The 20,426-nt window shown below is 42.0% G+C and overlaps 1 protein-coding gene across 3 annotated transcripts in view; it reads right to left on the bottom strand.

Moving 5' to 3' along the window:
* The window catches only part of ptprfa (protein tyrosine phosphatase receptor type Fa), a 374,997-nt gene that overhangs the window by 62,550 nt on the left and 292,021 nt on the right, over positions 1-20,426 (bottom strand). For all 3 annotated transcript variants that reach the window (XM_030726596.1, XM_030726597.1, XM_030726598.1), the window contains 2 exons: positions 16,726-16,807; positions 8,823-9,035 (listed from right to left, as the gene is read on the bottom strand). In XM_030726596.1, the coding sequence (XP_030582456.1) occupies positions 8,823-9,035; positions 16,726-16,807 (295 nt within the window). The remainder of the gene's footprint in view (positions 1-8,822; positions 9,036-16,725; positions 16,808-20,426) is intronic.

Raw genomic sequence — 20,426 nt, 5'->3', positions numbered from 1 at the left:
GTTCACTCTTTTCACTCTTTACCTGACTGATCTTTAAATCACAACTTTCACCACACTAGGTGCTTTAACCAGCCGTTAACAGCTCCAAATGGCAAATAGCACAAGCAACATAAGCAGATGGTTAAACAGCTTTCATTACATAATGCATATTACAGAAGCTATTTCTTAACTGCTACTATTTATCCTGTATTTACACACATGCTGTGCTCCTAATTAAAAAAGAAATCTTTAAAAAGGGGGCTCAGATAAACTCATAAACTGTACATAAACGATGGATGTAGCCACCATGACTTCACCCACTGATTTTTGACTCTGCATTTTGAAACCTCAACTTTAGCAGTTTAGCTATGACCATATTTAAATGAGAGGGTGGATAGCTAAGTTGTGCTAAGTACTGACCAAATTCCAAAGCAGACATGCCCCTAACTCCAGCATCCAGATGAATGAGTTATAAATGAGTTATAAAGGGTGAAACTATCCATGGAGGCTAAAAATCTACAGTAACAGTGTTCCCAGTATTATTATTTCAATTAGCTACAGTGAGGAAGGACCCTCTCCTTTGCAATGACTGTCACATAATCCTCCTGGTTCATTTGAGTTTACATTAATGCTCTGTGTTGCTGCACAAGCACAAGACTGTGAATCTTGGCTGTCTTAGAAGTATTGCGAGCAAGTCTTAGCAGTTGATTTATTTATTTTTAGCCAAGCAATGACAAAAATGTCACAACACGTCAACAGAAAATGTCACTTAAAAAGTGACAGACAAACGGCTGCAGGTGTGGTTCCTGTCACAGACTCACTAATGACTGAGAAGTTACTAATGCTAGTGCTAGCAGTTTGAGAGTGCACACTTAGTGCCATGCAGGATGGAAACATGACTGCAGAGGGAAACTAGATAGTAGCGTAATTTGTTACAAGGCATCCCCTTCAATTAGGTGATTAGTATTTTTGTGTCTGTTCTTATGATCCTATTAAATTATTTGTGTTCTTTCCCTGGGTTACAGTCTCCTAACTCATAACAAACCTAAATATTTCTTTAAAAAGAGTTTGGGCAACTTTTCCAGCGCTGTTGCAGAGTCTAGAGAAGAAACCGTGAAGCGTTAGCCGCTAAAAGGTGTGGCGCTTGATAACGCGCTCAGCTCATCTGTCTCCTCAGCGCTTTCTGCTCTCTTCTTTCTTTAGTACTTTGTGGCACTTTTAGCAAAATACTGCTTACAGCTGAGAAAACTTTTTTTTTCTTTTTGAAAAATGACAGTTTTCACAGCTTTTAGATGCAGCAGAAGCATATTCGGAGGGATATTTAGATAATCTCAGGGGGGAAGTTTTGAAGTGATCAATCTCAGCGGTGGTACCTCGTAGATAGTAATCCTTCAGGGGTGAAAAATGTGCTGCTGCTACATCTGCAAACTGGAGAGAGGAGGTGCAGAGAAGAAAAGTGTCTATAATAGCTGGGTGAGTGGGGGGCGGGAAATGAACATTTTGCTATTGTTTCCAGTCCATAATCCTCCCACAAGAAGTGACTGTTAAAAAAGGTGGAAACAATGTGTGACTATGATGCATTTTGACAGCTCAGTTATTTCACAAAACTCTGAATATTTCCACCTCGGCTGGAGTTGTCTCCTCTCAGCTCATCTATGTGTACAGACTGAAATGCATCCACTACCTATTCCCCTCTGCTGTTCTTCTCCCCCCTTTCCCCTCAAAGTTCAGCAGCTCTCCTCCTCCTACATCAGAAACACACCCCAGCATCTGTGAGGCTCTCTCTCCAGTGATTGCAGCATTTCTTTCCTTCCTTGGTCTTATCCTCCCATTAAGCTCCCTCTAACTCTTCTCCTCACCTCCCTGTCGCTCCCACAGGGCTCTGCATTCACAGGAAGCCGCCGTGCTCTCCTCGCCGACCCACCCCCACCCCTCGGCTCTAAGTGATCACACTGTTTATATGGCCTTTTTCTTTTATCCAATTTCACACGTCCCGGCTTGTTTACCAGCAGTGGGGGCCACAGAAAGCCACAGTGCCCTTTTCCTTCACTCTCCAGCCCCCTCATCCTTCTTTTCCTTCCCACTCTTCTCTCAGCGCCTCCACCCCGCCAGCAGCTTTGCAGCAGAAATAAAAGCTAAGCTTACTTCCCCTGTTTTCAATGAATGTGATTAGGTTTCTATTTTTGTACAGGCTTGAATCGCATTCAGAAGAGTGTCATTTATTGAATCTGGACCCTGCAGCTCTGTTCTTAACACAGTGGAACAAGTATTGTCCAAGACAACGCACTTCCCTCATTTCAAAAGCTGTAATGAGGGGAGGCAGAGCCAAGTGGGAGTGATGTGAAATGCTCCATTTAATAATTTTATTTATAATGTTTGAATGACATCTAAACGCTGGAATACAAAGACATACACAGAACAATAAATTACTAAGTCTCTTTGACAAAGTTGCAGGAACTAAGGGATGACACAAATAAGAAATAGATGCATACATATGCATACAGAAAGCCTCTGTATGCACCTGCATTACATGCGCAGAATCCTGGAGATGAAGTAATGGTCCAGTAAAGGTTTAAATTAAGATGGTGTTGAGGGTTCGATTAACCCTCAAGTTAAAAAGAGCAGTGCTGTTTACAGAAAAGCACTTGTAGTGGAAACTGTGTAAAATCCAGGGGTGATTGAGTGTAATATGTCTCTACATTTTAGTTTTTATCTGCCTTTTTCATTTTATTTAAAAAAAAACATTTTAAAATCCACAAGGATCCACCATACTGTGTCAAAGCCGCTGGCCTGATGCCCGTTCTCCACCTCTCCACCAAGTGTCAGGAACATACAAACAAACAGCACTAAAAACATCCACCAAGGCCACCGAGGCTCTGCTGAATTAATTGCTGTCTTACCCACTTAGATGAAAAGGTCAGCATTTCATCTTTGTGCTTGAAGGTGAGGAAACTGCAGTTCCAGTGTTTGTCTGTCAGCAGGATTGCACAAAAACTACAAAGCTGAATTTTATGTAACTTGAGGAGAGACGGAGAATCGGGGAAAGTACTGTTGTGGATCCAGATCACTTTCTGTCATGGTCCCAGAGTTGTTGTGCATTTAAGACCTTTACTGGATGTATTTAAATTTGGCTGTTTGAAATGTTTGAAGTTTTGCAAATGCAAATTTTGCAAATTTGAAGAATTCCTAACTTGATTTCTTTAGTATTCTGACTGAGTCTTATTTCTGGTGATTTTATGACTCTTTGATTCCTGTTCCTAATTGTTTTATTCTAGAGTTAAATTTCAGTTTTGTGATCCTTCGTTTCAGTTTGTCTTGATTTTTATTAGAAGTAGTCATTTTAGTTTACTCAGTGTTTTCTCTGTCTGTTCCCCCGTCTGAGTCGTCTCGGTTCTGTGATTAGTATTTATGTTTCGTTTACTTCTGGGTTTATTTTAAATTTAGTTTCCTTCCTTGTGTTAATTTAATGCCTGTATTACATTATTCTTTCCTCCTCCCCCAGTGAATTATTTCACTCATGTTTAGCACGTCCTTCGTGTTTCAGTTATGGAGTTTGTTCATTACCTGTTTCATCTGCCTTGTCTTGATCACCCTCACCTGCCCTACCTGTCTCCACATGCCCATCAGCCCTCAGAGTGTAGAGTCATGTGAGCTACTTTTGTTCTTGTGGAGTTGTCTGTTATTCACCTTCATGTTCCTCCATGTTTTTTTCCTGCCTGAGTTTAGTTTCTTGAGATTAGTTAGTATTTCCTCAGTTAGTATTTCATGCTTCACGTTACCAGTTCTCTGCAATGTCAATAAAACTTCCTTCCATCTGGAGAGTCTGCATCCTGCATTTGGGTCCACTTCTCACTGCATCCTTTGAAATGTTGATTTGTGTGGTATATTTGGCTAGCAAGTGCCGGGTACAAACTTCTAAATACGACGATGAGTATTTGAGCTAAAAATACTTGCCCAGCATTGAAACACTGAGGGAATCCTCTACCAAGGCCAATGTCCTGCATTGCAATTTTAAAACGAGTGATACAATCTGCACTAAAAATTTAAACAGTTCTTCCTCTGGCCATATGTAACCTCTGCTTAATGAAATTCATTCCAGCAGTTCCTGCACAATATCATTAGCATCATAGCATTCTTGCCTATACCATTTTTAGGGAATAATAGGCAATAATGCAGGGTGAATCTACAGTGTTAGCAAAGTAGAGTGAGGCAGATATCTCAATTCGGCCAACTTAGGCAACTATCCCATGAGGCTAACGATATGCTTTCTATATCAGGGTTTTTAAAGGACTAACGCAGACAGGATTAAAGCTGAGTCTCAGGCCAAGTCTACACTCCCAAAACTGAGCACAATATAGCAAGACTTGAGCACCAGTGCCAGTCCTCAAAAATCAGAAAGATCCAGAGCGCTGACTGGGAGCTGTCCCTGGTGCTGATTTTAGACTCCAACAAAAGGGAAGAAAAAAAAGCCCAAATATTCATAAGAAATAATTATATTCATATTTAATCTGCACAATTCCTGGGGATTCCTGATAATATGAAACTGTTTTTTTTTAAACATTTAAAGTCTGAGTTTTTACCTGAAGAAATGAAGGTTGTCTGAGGCCAGTAAGAAGGCTGTAATTTTTTTCTTTTGTGTAAAGCACAGTGGTTAGACTGATAACAGGAATAATAGTTTTATTAAAATGTTGGCTTTTAGCAAAACTCTTAAAAGAAAAACAAGAACCCATTAAGGAGACATTTGGATAGCAGACACATTTGGGCCTAATCTGAGACATTTACGGCGCTTACAGCTTAGTTGAGCCATTTGTAGTCCAGACATCATAAGCTTGTCTTGAAATCCCACATCACACCTGACATTTGGTCCTTTTAAGATGAACCCTTTATCAAAACTGTCATTCAAGAACAAACGCGTCCCAAAGAAAACTGTAGATTTGGGCAACATTTGGACAAAACAAACTGCTCTCTGGTAAGCTTTCAGGCTGCTCCTCACTCAGACTTCAGTCTGTGATGAAGTTCAGTAGAGATAAAACATGCATGCTGAATTCCATCCATTAATAACCTGAAAAAAAAGCTTACTTTCATTTCTGCAACCGTCCCTTTTTCTCTCTCGTGTTTCTTTCAGCCAGTGATATTTAAATGACATTTAAATGCTCAATTCATTTCAATTTTATTCTCAGAGCTCCAAATCATAACATATGTCACATTGGGCACTTTACATAGCAGGGCCAAGACCCTGGAATATTTAAAAAAAAAACAGAAACTCTCCCCTGAGCATAACCAACAGAATAAATTCAGAGTGGGCCTGCTGTCTACCTCCATTGGGTGGGGCAAGAGGAGAGCTGAGGTAAAGCGCATGGATAACGCTAATCCTAACTCTAAACCCTAACTTACAACGGCAACTATCCTGACCCATGATCTTAAAACAAACAAACAAACAAAAAAACACTAAGCAGATTAGAGGGGCCAGTAATGTTGTATCACGGAATTCGTTCCATTTCATTAACATCAGATGAGAGGTTCATGCAGTGTCTCATCAGCAAGAGGTGAGAGGAAGGTTGTGAAAGCCTGATGTGGGTTAACCCATGCAAAGAGACTCTCAGTGCAGGTTATTCTCTGAACATCCAGCAGGTCTCCAACAAAACCCTTGAGGGTCATGCTAGGCTTTGTACAAGCACATTTTCAGAAACTGGAAGTTGGTTTATTTCAATTTGAGTTCCATATGAGGAATGATTAAAATAGCTTTGAGAACAGCACCTGAAAAACAAAAAAGCATACCTGTCTTTTCTCCTGTTAAAGATCATCTACTTGGACATATTCATGCATCCTTGAAGACAGCTGCTGCTTTTAGAGCCCCAGAAGTCCCCTTTGTAACCACTTGCATTGTGTGCTTTGTGACTTCACCACAGCAAGTAAAAGTTAACTGTAACAAGATAACCTTGAATGTGAGTCTAGTCAAATTTAAATCAGGTAAGGCTTTTGATTTCTCAGAAGCTTTTGATCACACCCCGTACGTGCATTTTGTTCTTTCACATGCCTTTCCACAAAAAGATGTGAATGTTAACTTTAATCTCCCCCTACACCTCATCCTAAGTGAATCACTGCTGATCTGGTGTTTCACCGTGTTTGCGTGAATAGTTTATAAGACTGTTTAAAGCCAGAAGCCTTGTCTTCCAACCTCCAACCCCCCCCCCCCCCCCCCCCCCCCCCCCCCCCCCATCATAGATATTAACACATTTAAATGAAGATGTCACGAGGGCAAGCAACTGCCCCAGGGAATGAAAGCTCTGAAAATTAGAGAGGCCGTCTGTTTTAATTTTAAGTTTTAATGCTCGTGGAAGCAAGGAGTATGTGAGTGACAGTGGGGATCATGGCCTAACTGCTTGAGAGATATACCTGCAGATGCATGCATGAGTCAAGGACGTGATTCGCATCACTGCGACATACTTGGCATGTGTGCAGCACTGCTTGAAGGGCTACTCTTTTATTTCACAGATAGGAAACATCAGGGAGGAAAAACAATCCCATTCACAGTCAACTCTGCTCTTTATTCAGCAATACAAAGTAGTACGGAACATGCACAACAGCTGCATGCACCACAATGTGACCCATAAATGGAGTTTTTCCACAGTTTTATTAGAACTATTCATCTGACGACTTTAAAGGCCACAAATGTAGACAAAACAGCAATAGAGCTGCATATTAAAAACCCATCCACGTTGCCTCTGCCGTTCCCTTGCCCCTGCTGCAGATTTATGATTTATTAAAGAGCAAGAGGTGTCAAGCGCAGCCTTGGTCTCAGTGAACCTTTCTTGACACAGCACTGCTGCATACAAGGCAGGCTGTAACTTACAGCTTAATCCACTCTAATAGTTGACTTTGCTTCTCCTTCACGTAGCAGCAGCAGCTGTATTGTGTGTGTTCAAATGGTACATTAGTGCAGAAGGATTACATGACATAAAACATAATGGGCACTTGGTTGGCAAGATGGTCAAACTCTAGGGAGTCCATTTATATTCTATGTTTCTTCTGCCTATTGATCATGTCTACTAAAACACAAAAGTGTGGGAAAAATAACAAGAATACCTTTGTGTGTAGTGCAATCCAGTACAACACCACCACAGGAACGAGCCACAGAAAGCAACTTCAAGGTCCACAATAACAAGTTTCCCACAGGCTGCATTCACTGCAAGGCTATTGCATTATATCAAACAACGGTCCCTGTTACTGTTTCTACTTCCAGGTAGCAGGTACAGGTAGCATAACATTCAAAAATAAATTCAGGGAAATTTAGTTCTTTCTACCAGGTCTTGGTCCTCAACTGAAGCTAAGGAGTAAAATCCAAAGAATCATAGGATGAATGATCTTGCTGCTTCCTGTTTAATGGTGCATATCTTTGTGACAGTTTGTCTCTTGTATTCTAATGTTCAGATTGTTTTTGATGCATGTATTTGTTGGTGAATTCTGCAAACCAATCTGATGTCCTAGGCTATAATGTGGGTGTGTGTTCATGTTGCATACTGTACTCGCAATTATAGAAACATAAAAGTAAGTAAATAAATATTGTTTCATCTTCAATTTGTGGGTGGTTACATGAGCTTATTCACTTTCCGGACAATTAATCTGTTTGGCTTTAAAAGGAATCCCTCAGTTCTAAAAAGCACAGGTCTGTTCAATGAGCTGCGCTCTTTAGTCCAATATGGAGATTTAACATCAAGGGGCAGATTTACTAAGCGGGGCAAACTAGCATGCTGCAGTCAATGGGAATGGAAAGTGCTGCTAACAGTATGCTAATTTATACACACAAACATTTCATTTTAATAATGACCAGCATTCTACCAAGAGCACTGTAAATACGCAAGTAGAACTGATGAGGATGTGAGTAATTTACTAATTAAAATGCAAATACGGATTTTATGCATGGAAACAGCATGGCAGTTCAGACCTGGTGACTTGATAAACGATTCTCTGGTATGAATCTGTTTGTTATAACTGACCTGTGTGATATATAGAAAAAGATCCTGTCAGATCCTGACCAATCCTTTTGTTTTACAAAGTTACTACTACTTTGTCACGTATAAATGCATGTTTTGTGCTTTACATTTTTTCTGCATGCTGTGTGAGACTGAAAGTATTTTTTTAAAGTCAGTCTTACATACAATATTACATCAATCGGTTTGTAACGGATCTGATAGCAGAACGAAGCTAAAAACGTTCAGTTGAGTTCTGCTCGGTTTCATCCAAAGACCAGCATTACGGAGGAGCAGAAATATGTAGGTCTCGGCTCTAAATGCACGGTGAGGATTCAGTTACAGGACACAGCCGATCTTCACATTCATCAAACTGTGCCAATTATGCACTCGTTCTGATCAGCTCTCCTCCTCTAATTCCTAATAAATGAACGCTTGTAGTGGCAGCAATCACAGCCACGGGGAGCAAAATAAGAGACACTTTTGTTTCCCAGTGTTAAGTTCAGTGTAAATTGGATTCCACAAACTTTAGTAAACCCTGTTTGTAGGAAGCATTTAAATACACCCAAAAATTTGGAACTCTGAAATGGAAACTCATACAAATGCAGTAAAGTGAGCTACAGTCATACAAATTTACCAGTCTCCCTTTTGCTATATTGGCTTATGCTGGCAAAGCAAGAAGCGTCTTGTGGACAAAAATATAACATCTTCTTCAAAAGGTACTGTAAGTCTGTGCCCTGATTTGAGGTGGGGTGGTGCTCTTTTCAAAACATGCAGTGTGTGTACCGAGGTCCTAGCCTCTGAACTCAACCCCTGAAGCTTCCAAAAGTATCAAGGCTGCTGTACATGCTCATAAACACAGAGGTCACTCACAGACTCGTGGGCCGTCAGGTCAGCCAAAACGAAGCAGCGGTACTGCTGCTGTCCAGGGAGCGGCTTGTTGTAGAAGCCATTGTATTTCTTTTCATCACCCAGCGTGAAGGTCTCGGGGAGAGTATCCAGCTTGGCAGCGATGTAGGGCTGCAGGAAGTCATTGCTCTGTCTTTTCCTTCTCTGCAGACTGCTGTCAGCACCGGACTCCAGGAGCTACCAGACAGAAAAATGTTATGAGCTGACATGACAATAGAGCACAGTGACACAAGGTGACATATCAAACCTCATCTTTGAAGATGAGAGCTCTTTTGTGTTAACCACAGATATCACACTTATTTATTTCTACTGCAGAGCATCTTTAGTTGTTGACTGAATCCATATTCTGCAAGTTTAACAAGTGTTTTATATTTATGCTAACAGACAGTATAGTTAGTATTTTATTTGAACCTAATTAGCAGGTATCTTTGTGTGATGCATCATTTTGTGATACACACAAACAGTGCCTTTGGTACTTCAAAATGCAGAATGCAAAAACCAATGGTAGATGTCATGGAGGCTACAACCATCTCTTTCTATACAGTCTGCAGTTTTTAAGCATCAGTTTTATTGATTAGAATTAACAAAATTGCTGAGATCTGTGCATGATTGTTCAACAAAGTCAAATGCATCAGTAAAGAAGAGCAATCAGTAAACAAGCAGTTTGCTGATATTAGCTAAACTGCTTTATAATGAAGCTTTATTGAAAGGAATTTGCACAAAATGTTTAAAAATGATAATGATGCTGCTGCTTTTATGTTATGTTGAATCATTTTGTTCTGTCAGTCTGATCAAAGCTGCAATTTGTGAAAATGTATTAGTGATTCTCTGAATCTAAATTGAAGTAATAAACCTTTTTATTATTAGTATTCGATTTTTTTTTGCCTACCAAAGCATTAAATTGTTGAACCATGAAGAATTTCATTTTAAATACGTGCCTTTTTCTAAAGAAGGTTTTATCTTATAAATCTGTACTTTTAAAGTGCTGTACTTAGTGAATATATCGGAGGATACCAAACACTTTACAATCAACACGATTGAATTTATAAAGTTTGAAGGCCTGCTGTGACATTCAGGAAGCACAGAAGGTCGTGGTTTCATTACAGAAGCTCAGATGCTCTCTGTGTTCACACTCTGCATATGACCTGGAAGTCCCGAGGTCAAAATGGGATATGGCCCCAAGGGTGGTGGTGAGAATAACAGAGCTAAGATCCTGTGGGACTTCCAGATACAGACAAACTGGTGATGGCTAACCAACCGGACATCGTAGTGGTGGACAAACAAAGGAAGGATACCAAAGTGACAGCAAAATCAAGAAGAAGGAACACGAGAAGCTCGATGAATACCAAGGGCTCAGAGAGGAGCTGGAAAGGATGTGGAAGGTGAAGGTAACAGTGGTCCCTGTGGTAATCGGAACACCCGGGGCAGTGACCCCCCCAAACTGGGAGAATGGCTCCAACAGATTCCAGGAACAACATCCAAGCTCTCTGTCCAGAAGAGCGCAATCCTGGGAACAGCTAAGATACTATGCAGGACCCTCAAGCTCCCAGGCCTCTGGTAGAGGACCTGAGCTTGGAGGATGTGTGTGTGTGTGTGTGTGTGTGTGTGTGTGTGTGTGTGTGTGTGTGTGTGTGTGAGAGTGAGAGAGAGAGCTGTTTCAACCACCTGCTTTCTGTCCCCACTTTCTATCATTTTAGACCAACACGTCTCTGCAAACCAACAATATTCAAGGTGACGCTGACATATGGGGACAATTGTCCCAGTCTGCAGCAAAGACGCTTCAATCACATGGATACAACATCTGCTTCTGTTTTAGGGTACTGACAGTTCAAACAGCAATTTTTGTAAGATAAAGAAAATTTAATAAAACAGCTGCTTTGGTTTATCATCCTAAACATAGAATACATAACCTTTGCTGAGACACTTTTCTAAGCAGTGGATCTAAAATTAAGAATGAATGATACTTTTAAAAACAGCACATGTTTGCGTGATAATAACAGCAGTCTCCCCCTAAAGCTCACCGACAGTATTCAGTTTAAAAGCATCACAGATTAAGGTACTGGATCGTTTGCCTTACGTCAGTACTAGATGCTGCATTCTACTTCTTTCCTTTTATGGTCCACTCCTTGGCTCATCCTACCTCAGTTACCTCAGATGCATGGGAGTCCACAGCTCCTTTCCCCCCATTAATTCTGTGAGGGCCTGGGCTGCCACACTGTCAAATCATAAAGTACATGAGGGCTCTCTGGCAGACAATTTAACCTCTTTATGCACACTATCTGAAAGTCTACATTTCTGCAAATTTACTCACATTACCCACATTTCATAGCAGTTTGATACAGGGTTAGTGGGGGATTCAGGAAAAAAAAAAAGACCAATTAGATAAGAGCCCCCCCCCCCCCCCTCCCTTTTTTAGGAAGATTTCAGAAGTAATGACAGGACTGATGTGCTGTCAACTATCTAAATTTTCCCCTCTATTAGAAAATGACTCCATTAAAGTTAAGTGCTTTTCTCAAGCCTAACCCAGATAGTGATCTGCATTTTAGTGAATAAAATGCTCTGCAGGAAAGAGCACAGGAAGCTGCAATAATGAGCAGCAAACATAAACAGCAGACTGAGCAGCTCCATCACCCTCTAGTAGCTGCTAAAGCTTCAGAATGATTGAAATATATAAAATGCAGAGAGGCTAAAGTTACTGCCAAAAAACTAGACTGAAACACAATATAGGTCATACTTAGGCTTCTATACAAATGGTAAGTATACGTTTGTATGAAATACACATTTATACATTTGCTGTTCTGCAGGCTTTGTGCTTCAGCACCCGATTAAAAAACAAAACAAACAAACAAACAAAGGATACTCAAACAGCTCCATTAAGAATCAGCTTTAAACTGAGTAAGTTTACGTCACCATTCAACAATGCATGTGCAGCATAAAGCCTTTTTAATACAGTGTTAATAGATTAAAAGATAACTGCAAACTGAATGTATCTTTGAGAGCTGTGCATTGTTTCAGTGTTTATGCATTAAAAAAAAAACCCTCAGGTCTCAGATATGATCAAGAGTTTCCAGTTGTCAGAATGAGTAGCAGCAGGTGGATTCAGGAAAACTAAAAAAATACAAAAAATATGTGTTGAGCACAAAATCAATTAAACCCCCTTTTTGACAGCAGAGCAAATCAAGAATGCTCCGCAGGATCTAGGTGTGCATGCTTCTTTGTCAAAGATCAGGAGAAGATCTTAGCATCAGAACCTCATAGGATGAGGGTTCAGCACAACCCCTTGTGAAGCCTCAAAAACAGAAAGACCAGGCCGAGGGTTAAAAGAGACAATGTAGTATGAAGGGCTGTGGAATAAAGCTCTGGGTGCTTCTGTGATGGTTTCATCGCGTATGGCTGCTACTACAAATTAAACACTGTTTAAATTGATGCACAGGAGTATCTCTAAGTTTGATCTCACTGCTTCTTCCTGCATAGAGCTCCAAAACAATAAAGACCACAGCAGCCAAACTTGGATTAAAGGTAAAATTTCTACTACTACAAATTTGTCAAATTTACATCTTTGATCCTCCACTGAGATGTGAGAATCAGCACCTTCAAGTTCAAGAAAATGGTTCTTGGTGGATTGCTGCAACTGGGTTGGGGAAGAGTTGTTGCCCCAAGTGAAGGAGTTTACTTGGAGCAGGAGAGCTGAGCCAGAAGGCAAGCTTTCAACTTATTCTACTGTGTTCCAACCCCTCACTTATGGTCGTGAGCTCCACAAGCAGCCAAAATGAGATTCCTCCATGGGGAGGCTGGGCTCTGCCTTAGACATAGACCTGCTCCTCCTTTACACTGAAAGAAGCCAACTGGGGTGGTTCAGACAACTGAAGAAACGCCTTCAAGCCAACTTCTTTAGAATGGTTTTTGGCATGCCCACCTCAAAGTCAGTTTTCAATTCAAATTCATTTATTTCAATCACAAGTTTAGGAATTTGGCTATCTTCATCTTGATGTTTTGAAACCCTGATCTGACTGATAAACAGGGATACTACATGCTATATGGTAGGTACTTGTCAATCGCAAGATAGGCCCACCACTACCCCCAGCTTGCAGCTTGACCTTTAAAGCATGACAATCAATCAGCAGAATGACTGAAAAAACAAGGCTCTAGACCAGACTAGACTCAAGATCTTTCCCAGCCTAGTTAGGTCATTTTCTCAGTGAGTCTTTCTCAGATGCACTCATACATTTCATAATTAGTCAGGGGGACAGAAGTAATGACAAACCCATAAGAGTTACTGCACAGCTCAATCTTATCAGAGTGCCTCCAGCTACAGTAAAACTTGTAAAAGCCCATCTCCTTCAGATCTTCCTCAATAAAAAGGTTCATGGGAACAGATTGTGGTACCTCATGTATGTAAGCAGCCCCATGTTGTAGGTTAGAAAGAGGAAGAGACACAATGTCTCAGCCACGCAGTTCTAAAGCAAACACAATCCAAAATCTAAATATTATGCTGCACTAAGTTTAGTTTAATTTTTGAGTTATTGTTTTAATAAAATCAGCCACCCAACTCCCTTGTTACCTTTTAGCTCAACATTAACCCCATAGCTTTTACAAGAGGGGTAGGTACCTTGTTATTGGTTTGCAGATAAGAGAACAAGCAGGTTTAAGTTGGTGTCACTATATAGATTAGTGGCAGTGCTGAATTACTGTGTTACTGACATGGATTTTCTTGGTGCAAAGAGAATTAACTTCCATTGTGTTGTTCTCTTGTTATTTTGTTTAGGACCCACATTAAATGCCAGCTTTGCGCCTCATATATATATATATATATATATATATATATATATATATATATATATATATATATATATACATATATATATATTTATTTATTTTTTTTGATGCACTAAATGTTTTTTTTAGATATTTTTCTTTTACTAACCAGAGCTAGCATATCAACTGATTAACTATAACTAACAGGGAATACCTGATGCCCCTGAGCTACCTACCTAGCTTCTCCCTTCTGCCAAAATATATCTTCTTAGATATTCCTAGAGGAAAGACCAGGATAGCAATGGCCAGATTGCCAGCTGCTTTACAGCAGTAGTCGTTCCATTTTTTAAACACAATGTGTGAGGTAATAGTGACCTCACACATTTAAATGTCTATCTGGGTTGCTGGGAATGAATCAGAATAGTTCCTGTTTTGTCCCTCATGCCCCCCCCAAACCATTGCTGTAGATGGCTGCCCCTCCCTCGTTCAGGCAGAGGTCTCGTGCTGTTATAAAGGGAATTCTTGCTCAGCATTTGCTGATAGCCGACTGTCTTAGGGTTCTCTCTAATAGTGTAGCATCTTTTCCATTCAGCACTAAGTGCTGTGAGAAGCAGTGCTGTGCAAATAAAACTGTAGTGAAAATAGAAACATATATATTTAGTCATTGAACATAATTTCCTTTTCCCACCATCATTGGAATACTCTGTATACAGCATATGTAACAGCCCAAATATTTCTGATTCCAAATAAGCCCCATGATTCTTCTTTAATTGCCTCCATTTAGTCTTACATCAACATTTTCAGTTGTAAACAACATTTTTGTTCAACAGCTTCTGACCACATTTACATTTAGTGTTTCAGTGTCTCTAACTGCATGATGGTGAGAAGAGTAAAAATCATTGGAATATTGTTTGTTCCCCCCCAACCTTTTCATATTGTTGTGTGTAATGAATTTTGTAGCCTCGGGGATGCTAGAGGGGCTTCAGTTTTTTTTAGTCTGGTTGGTTGTGAAAATTCAGCATGGAGCCATCTAGATGAAAAAGCTAAAACACAAAGCATGGAATGATATCAGGCAGTGCTATAAAAAGCTGAAGAATGCGGCATTCTTCTGTAATCTCCACAAGAGGACGGTTTGAGAAAGCTGATTCACAATCACAGTGTTTCTGGATCATAATGTGTCAGTGATGTTTCAAAATCTGCCAGGGTGCCACTAAATTATAATAATCCAGTTTATACTACTGGAGATATTTCCTGTTCCAAGGGCAGCCCATTGAACACTGGATTGATACTGATGATTCAAGGTACAAAAACTGCATTGTGTCACCTGGGAGACAAACATGTACTGCGATAACTTATACTTTATCTCAGTGTTTTTCAGCCTTTTTCAGAGAAGAAATAGCACAACAAATAAGAGGAGGATCTCATTTAGCTGCTTTAATCACCCATTTTAAATGTTATCAGTACCATGCATATGACGTAAGGTGGCCTCCTCCACCTTACATGTACGTCAGCCCATTACTGCTGGTTGTGCTCTGAAGAACAGAACTAATAAGTAATTTTAACTACACAAAAGTCTGGAAAGAGCAAGGAGAGGTGGCAGAGGCATAATCCAAATCTTTAATCTGTGACACTTGAGTCTGAGACTTATCTTTCCAACTTTACTTTCATTCTTTAAACTGCCACCGTTTAAGTCCCACAAACTGCAGCTCCTTTTATGGCCACTAGAGGCTGGCTATAAAAGTGAGTTAGTTCCCAACTAAGATGGATGCTGACATGCAGCAAATGGCAACAGGTCAGGATGCAAACCTGTGCTGCCTGCACCGCCACGCGGCACATATGGTCTCCTGCTGATCCACCCCGGTGCCCCAAAAATTGCTAAACTTTAGGCTTGGTTACCTTGAAACATGCAAATAAACAGAATTGAATGATTTGCAAATATTTTACACATAACAGGATGAGGTAAAATATCAAATGTTAAAACTGAAAAAAATTAGAATTTTAAGAGAAATGTTTATGTTTACCGCTGTGTGCAGTTCATAAATGTCTGGGACGTAAGACCAGTTACTGGACATTCTTAGCTTTTATAGGATTCTTGCTCATCAACAGTTTTGCATCTTCTTTATTGTATTTTTTGTTTCATGATGCACTAAATGTTTTCAGTTGGTGAAAGGTCTGAACTGCAGGCAGACCAGTTCAGAAACCAGATTCTTCTACTATGAAGACACGCTGTCCCTAAAAAAAAAGACCTCGTCTGGATGGGAGCAAAGGTTGATCTAAAGTCTGCATGTATCTTTCAGCACTGACAGTGATTTTCCAGATGTGCAACCTGCCAATTCCATATGCGCTAATGCACCCCCCAGAGATGCAGGTTTTTGTTGCTTTTGAAGCGAGTGCTGACAACAAGCTGCATGGTCCTGCTCCTCTTTATGGATGCGGCGTCGCCTGTTTTCTGAACTGAAATTTGTGCGAGCACAAAAACACTTTTCCATTTTGCCTCAGTCCATTTTAAATGAGCTTTGGCTCAGAGAAGACATCAGCGTGTCTGGACCATGTTTACATATGGCTTCTTCCTTGCATAATAGAGCTTTAACCTGCATTTATGGATGGCACAGCAAACTGTGTTCACAGACCATGATTTATGGAACTGTTCCTGAGCCGGTGATTTCCATTAGAGAATCAAGCCTGTTTTTGATGCAGTGCTCCTGAGGGCACAAAGATCATGAGCATCCAATACTGATTTTTTTTTTTTGGCCTTGATGATGAGATATTCAAATTCTTTGTAATTTTACATTGAGGAGCTTTACCCTGAAATTGTTCAATAATTTGTAGATGCAGTTTTTCTTTTTGCAAACTGGTAAACCTTTGGCCATCTTTACTTCTGAGAAACTGCCTTTTATACCCAGTCATGTTACTGACCTACTGCCAGTGAACCTGACTGGTTACAAAATGTTCCCCCAGCTGTTTCTTTTTAGTATCACTTTTCCAGCCTTTTTTTGGGACACTCTTTGTTTATCACTGAGGACTGCCCGCTGTCCTTATTATAACTGGCTAAAGAGCCATCATTAAGATTATTTGCAGCAATAAAATCAAACTGAACTAGACGTCCACTCACCTCTTGTATGTCCATGTCTTCAGGGTTTGCCCATCTCCTCAGAGAAGCTGGAGTGACAGGGACAACCACTATGTAGTACCACCTGCACCAAACACACAAACCAACTGCATTACACACCCATATATCATTACACACCAGACACACAGAGCTTTAATGCTGTTTCAGCACATCTTAGAGAACTTCTCTATAAACTTTCTAAACACTCTCTTAAACACAGCTGGGATCAGTGAGGCTCTGAGCTTAATGAAAAGGTCTGCTTTGGACATTAGTATTTTTTTTTCTCCGTTGGCTCCACTCCTCTTAATTACTGCTTACTTGTGGGCAATTTCTTCAGAGAAACAAACACTTGAAACACAATTAATTATTTCTATGTGCCTGTCTTCTTGACCACGCTGGGTAATCATATGAAATAAACTTCTACTGAATTGCACCATTTGCATTGGGATTCTTGTTGCTGATTAACTCCCAAATTGCTTTCTGGTAACATGAGAGGGCTATGAGCTGCAGTGGGGTCACTGTTAATATAGACATGTGGTTTTCTGTTGTAATCATGGAGCAGTTGGGCTGGAGGATTGATTGTCTTGTTTGCTCTTAAAAGTACTCTGACCTTAAAGAAAACACTTCTGCATCAGATAATTGGCTTGCTGTGAAGTGGGTAAAACATGACAAGAAGTAAATAAAGAAAGGCTGTAATGGCCGTTGAAATACCCGAGTGGTGTCGCTTTGTAATGTATGTGAACTGATCACACACACTGGGCAGAACAGCATGGCACAAACAATGTTTCTTTTTAATACTGAAGCAGTACATTTGAGGTGTGTTTTATTATATATGCATTAATATGTAATGCTACATAGTTCACCAAGTACTTTTTTAAGTTATTGACAGCTCGCTAACTCCTGTTAATTGGAGGAGAAAGCAAAATGTCTTATATTTTTGACATCAAATTGCAGACTGGAAGCAGGGGGCGGGGCCGGATGCGGCCCGCAGGCCAGGAGTTTGAGACCGCCTCAGGAGGAGTGCGACCAAGATGGGGAGTGCGACCAAGATGGCGCTGGTGAGGTCAGCAGCCGTCGTACCTGCTCCTACGCTTTGTTTGTATATATTAGGTTTAGCTCTAATTTTGGACTTTATAATTCCGCCTGCTCTGTGTCATATCACGTATGACAGACAGACTCTTTTTAATATCAGAATACAGCACTCTGGCTGTATTCTGACACCTTTTTCTCCCGACCCGACTTGGCCTCGGGAGATACTGCGTTTCCAGTGGGCCAGCTCAAACAAAGGACCCAGGTCACGGACAAGGCCCCGAGGGAAAAGAGCCGGCGTAAGAGAGAGGCTGAGGCGCAGAGCGCACCAAACGCCACTGCCGAGCATCCTGTTGGCTAATGTCCAGTCACTGGATAACAAGCTGGACGAACTCAGGGCCAGGATACAGTTTCAGAGGGACATAAGGGACTGCAACATCATCTGTCTCACGGAGACATGGCTGACCCCCCTCATACCGGACCACGCCGTACAGCCGTCGGAGTTCTTCAGTGTTCATCGCACGGACAGAACGAGTGAGTCTGGAAAATCAAGAGGAGGAGGTGTGTGCCTAATGATTAATAACAACTGGTGTGACAGTAGGAATGTTGTCCTTCTGAAACAATCATGTTCACCTAACCTGGAGCTCCTAACCCTGAAATGCCGCCCCCACTACCTGCCCCGCGAGTTTACTTCGGTCATCTTCAGCGCCGTCTATATTCCACCTCAGGCGGACACAAACACTGCACTATCCGAGCTACATGAGGCTATTTCCACCTATCAGGCTAACCAGCGTGATGCGGCTCTCATCGTAGCCGGGGACTTTAACAGTGCAAACTTGAAAAAGGTGATACCGGAATTGATTCAACACATCGACTGCCCCACCAGAGGAGAGAGGACCCTAGACCACTGCTACTCTACATTCAAAGATGGCTACAAAGCAAAGCCTCTTCCGCCTTTTGGGAAGTCTGACCACACCTCTGTGCTTCTCATGCCGAAATACAAACAACGGCTCAGGCAGGAACCCCCTGCTGTGAGAGAAGTGACACGGTGGTCTGATCAAACAGAGGCCGCTCTGCAGGGTGCGTTGGATCAACCGACTGGGACATGTTTCGCAGCAGCGCGGGCGGAGACATCGAGGAGTTTACGGAAACTGTTGTGGGATTTATTGGGAAAGTTGTTGAAGACACTTCACTTAGGAGGACCATCAGGACTTTTCCCAACCAGAAGCCGTGGGTGGATAAATCTGTCCGCGACGCCCTGAGGTCCCGCACCGTTGCCTACAACTCCGGCCTCGCCTCTGGGAACATGGAGGACTACAAGGTTGCATCATACAACGTCCGCAGAGCGGTGAAAGAGGCTAAACATCGCTACGGCCGCAGACTGGAACAGCAACTACAACAGTCTGACTCCAGGGGACTGTGGCAGGGACTACGCACCATCACGGACTACAAAGCACCACACACACACCCGGTGAGTGCCGACGCTTCTCTGGCTGATGAACTCAACATCTTCTTTGCGCGCTTTGAGTCGGGAAGCCGACAGCCCGCTGCGCTCCCAGCCGGAGGGGCGGAGACACTCACTGTGACGGAGCGCGACATGAGGAGGGCGTTTAGACGTGTAAACACCAGGAAAGCGGCTGGACCAGACGGTATTAGTGGACGTGTCCTTAAGACCTGCGCTGACCAGCTGGCACCTGTGTTTACGCTGATATTCAACCTCTCACTGAAACTGTGTGTGATTCCCACCTGCTTTAAAAAGTCCATCATAGTCCCTGTCCCAAAGAAACCACACCCCAGCAGCCCCAATGACTTCAGGCCCATAGCACTCACCTCTGTGGTGATGAAGTGTTTTGAGAGACTCATCAAGACATTCATCACCTCCTCACTGCCCACCACCCTCGACCCACTACAGTTTGCATACCGGCCAGACAGATCCACAGATGACGCCATATCCTTCCTCCTCCACAAGACCCTTTCACACATAGACACTGGTAAGGGGAACTATGTGAGAGTGCTGTTTGTAGATTACAGCTCAGCATTCAACACCATAGTTCCCTCCAGGCTGGTCTCTAAGCTGCTGGACCTGGGCCTGGGCCCATCCCTGTGCAGGTGGGTTCACAGCTTCCTGACCAGCAGACCACAGGTGGTACGAGTGGGTCACCTCACCTCATCCTCCCTCACCCTCAACACTGGATCCCCCCAAGGCTGTGTGCTCAGCCCTCTGCTGTACTCACTGTACACCCATGACTGCGAGGCCACGTCAGAGTCCAACGTCATCATCAAGTTTGCTGACGACACTGCTGTTGTGGGACTAATCTCTCACAATGAGGAGACAGCCTACAGGAGAGAGGTCTCCCGCCTGGAGAACTGGTGCCAGGAGAACCACCTCCTGCTCAACGTCAGCAAAACAAAGGAACTGATCGTGGACTTCAGCAGGAAGCAGCAGAGGGACTACCATCCACTTGTCATCAGTGGTGCTGAGGTGGAAAGAGTGGACACCTTCAAATACCTGGGAGTGACCATCTCACAGGACCTGTCCTGGACTCATCACATAAACATCACTGTGAAGAAGGCCAGACAGCGTCTCTACCTCCTCAGGCGGCTGAGAGACTTCAAGCTCCCACTCAAGGTGCTCAGGAACTTTTACACCTGCACCATCGAGAGCATCATGCGTG

This window comes from Archocentrus centrarchus, chromosome 4, assembly GCF_007364275.1.
Source record: "Archocentrus centrarchus isolate MPI-CPG fArcCen1 chromosome 4, fArcCen1, whole genome shotgun sequence".
Classification (NCBI taxonomy): Eukaryota; Metazoa; Chordata; class Actinopteri; order Cichliformes; family Cichlidae; genus Archocentrus; species Archocentrus centrarchus.
This window is presented reverse-complemented; position numbering and strand designations above follow the sequence as displayed.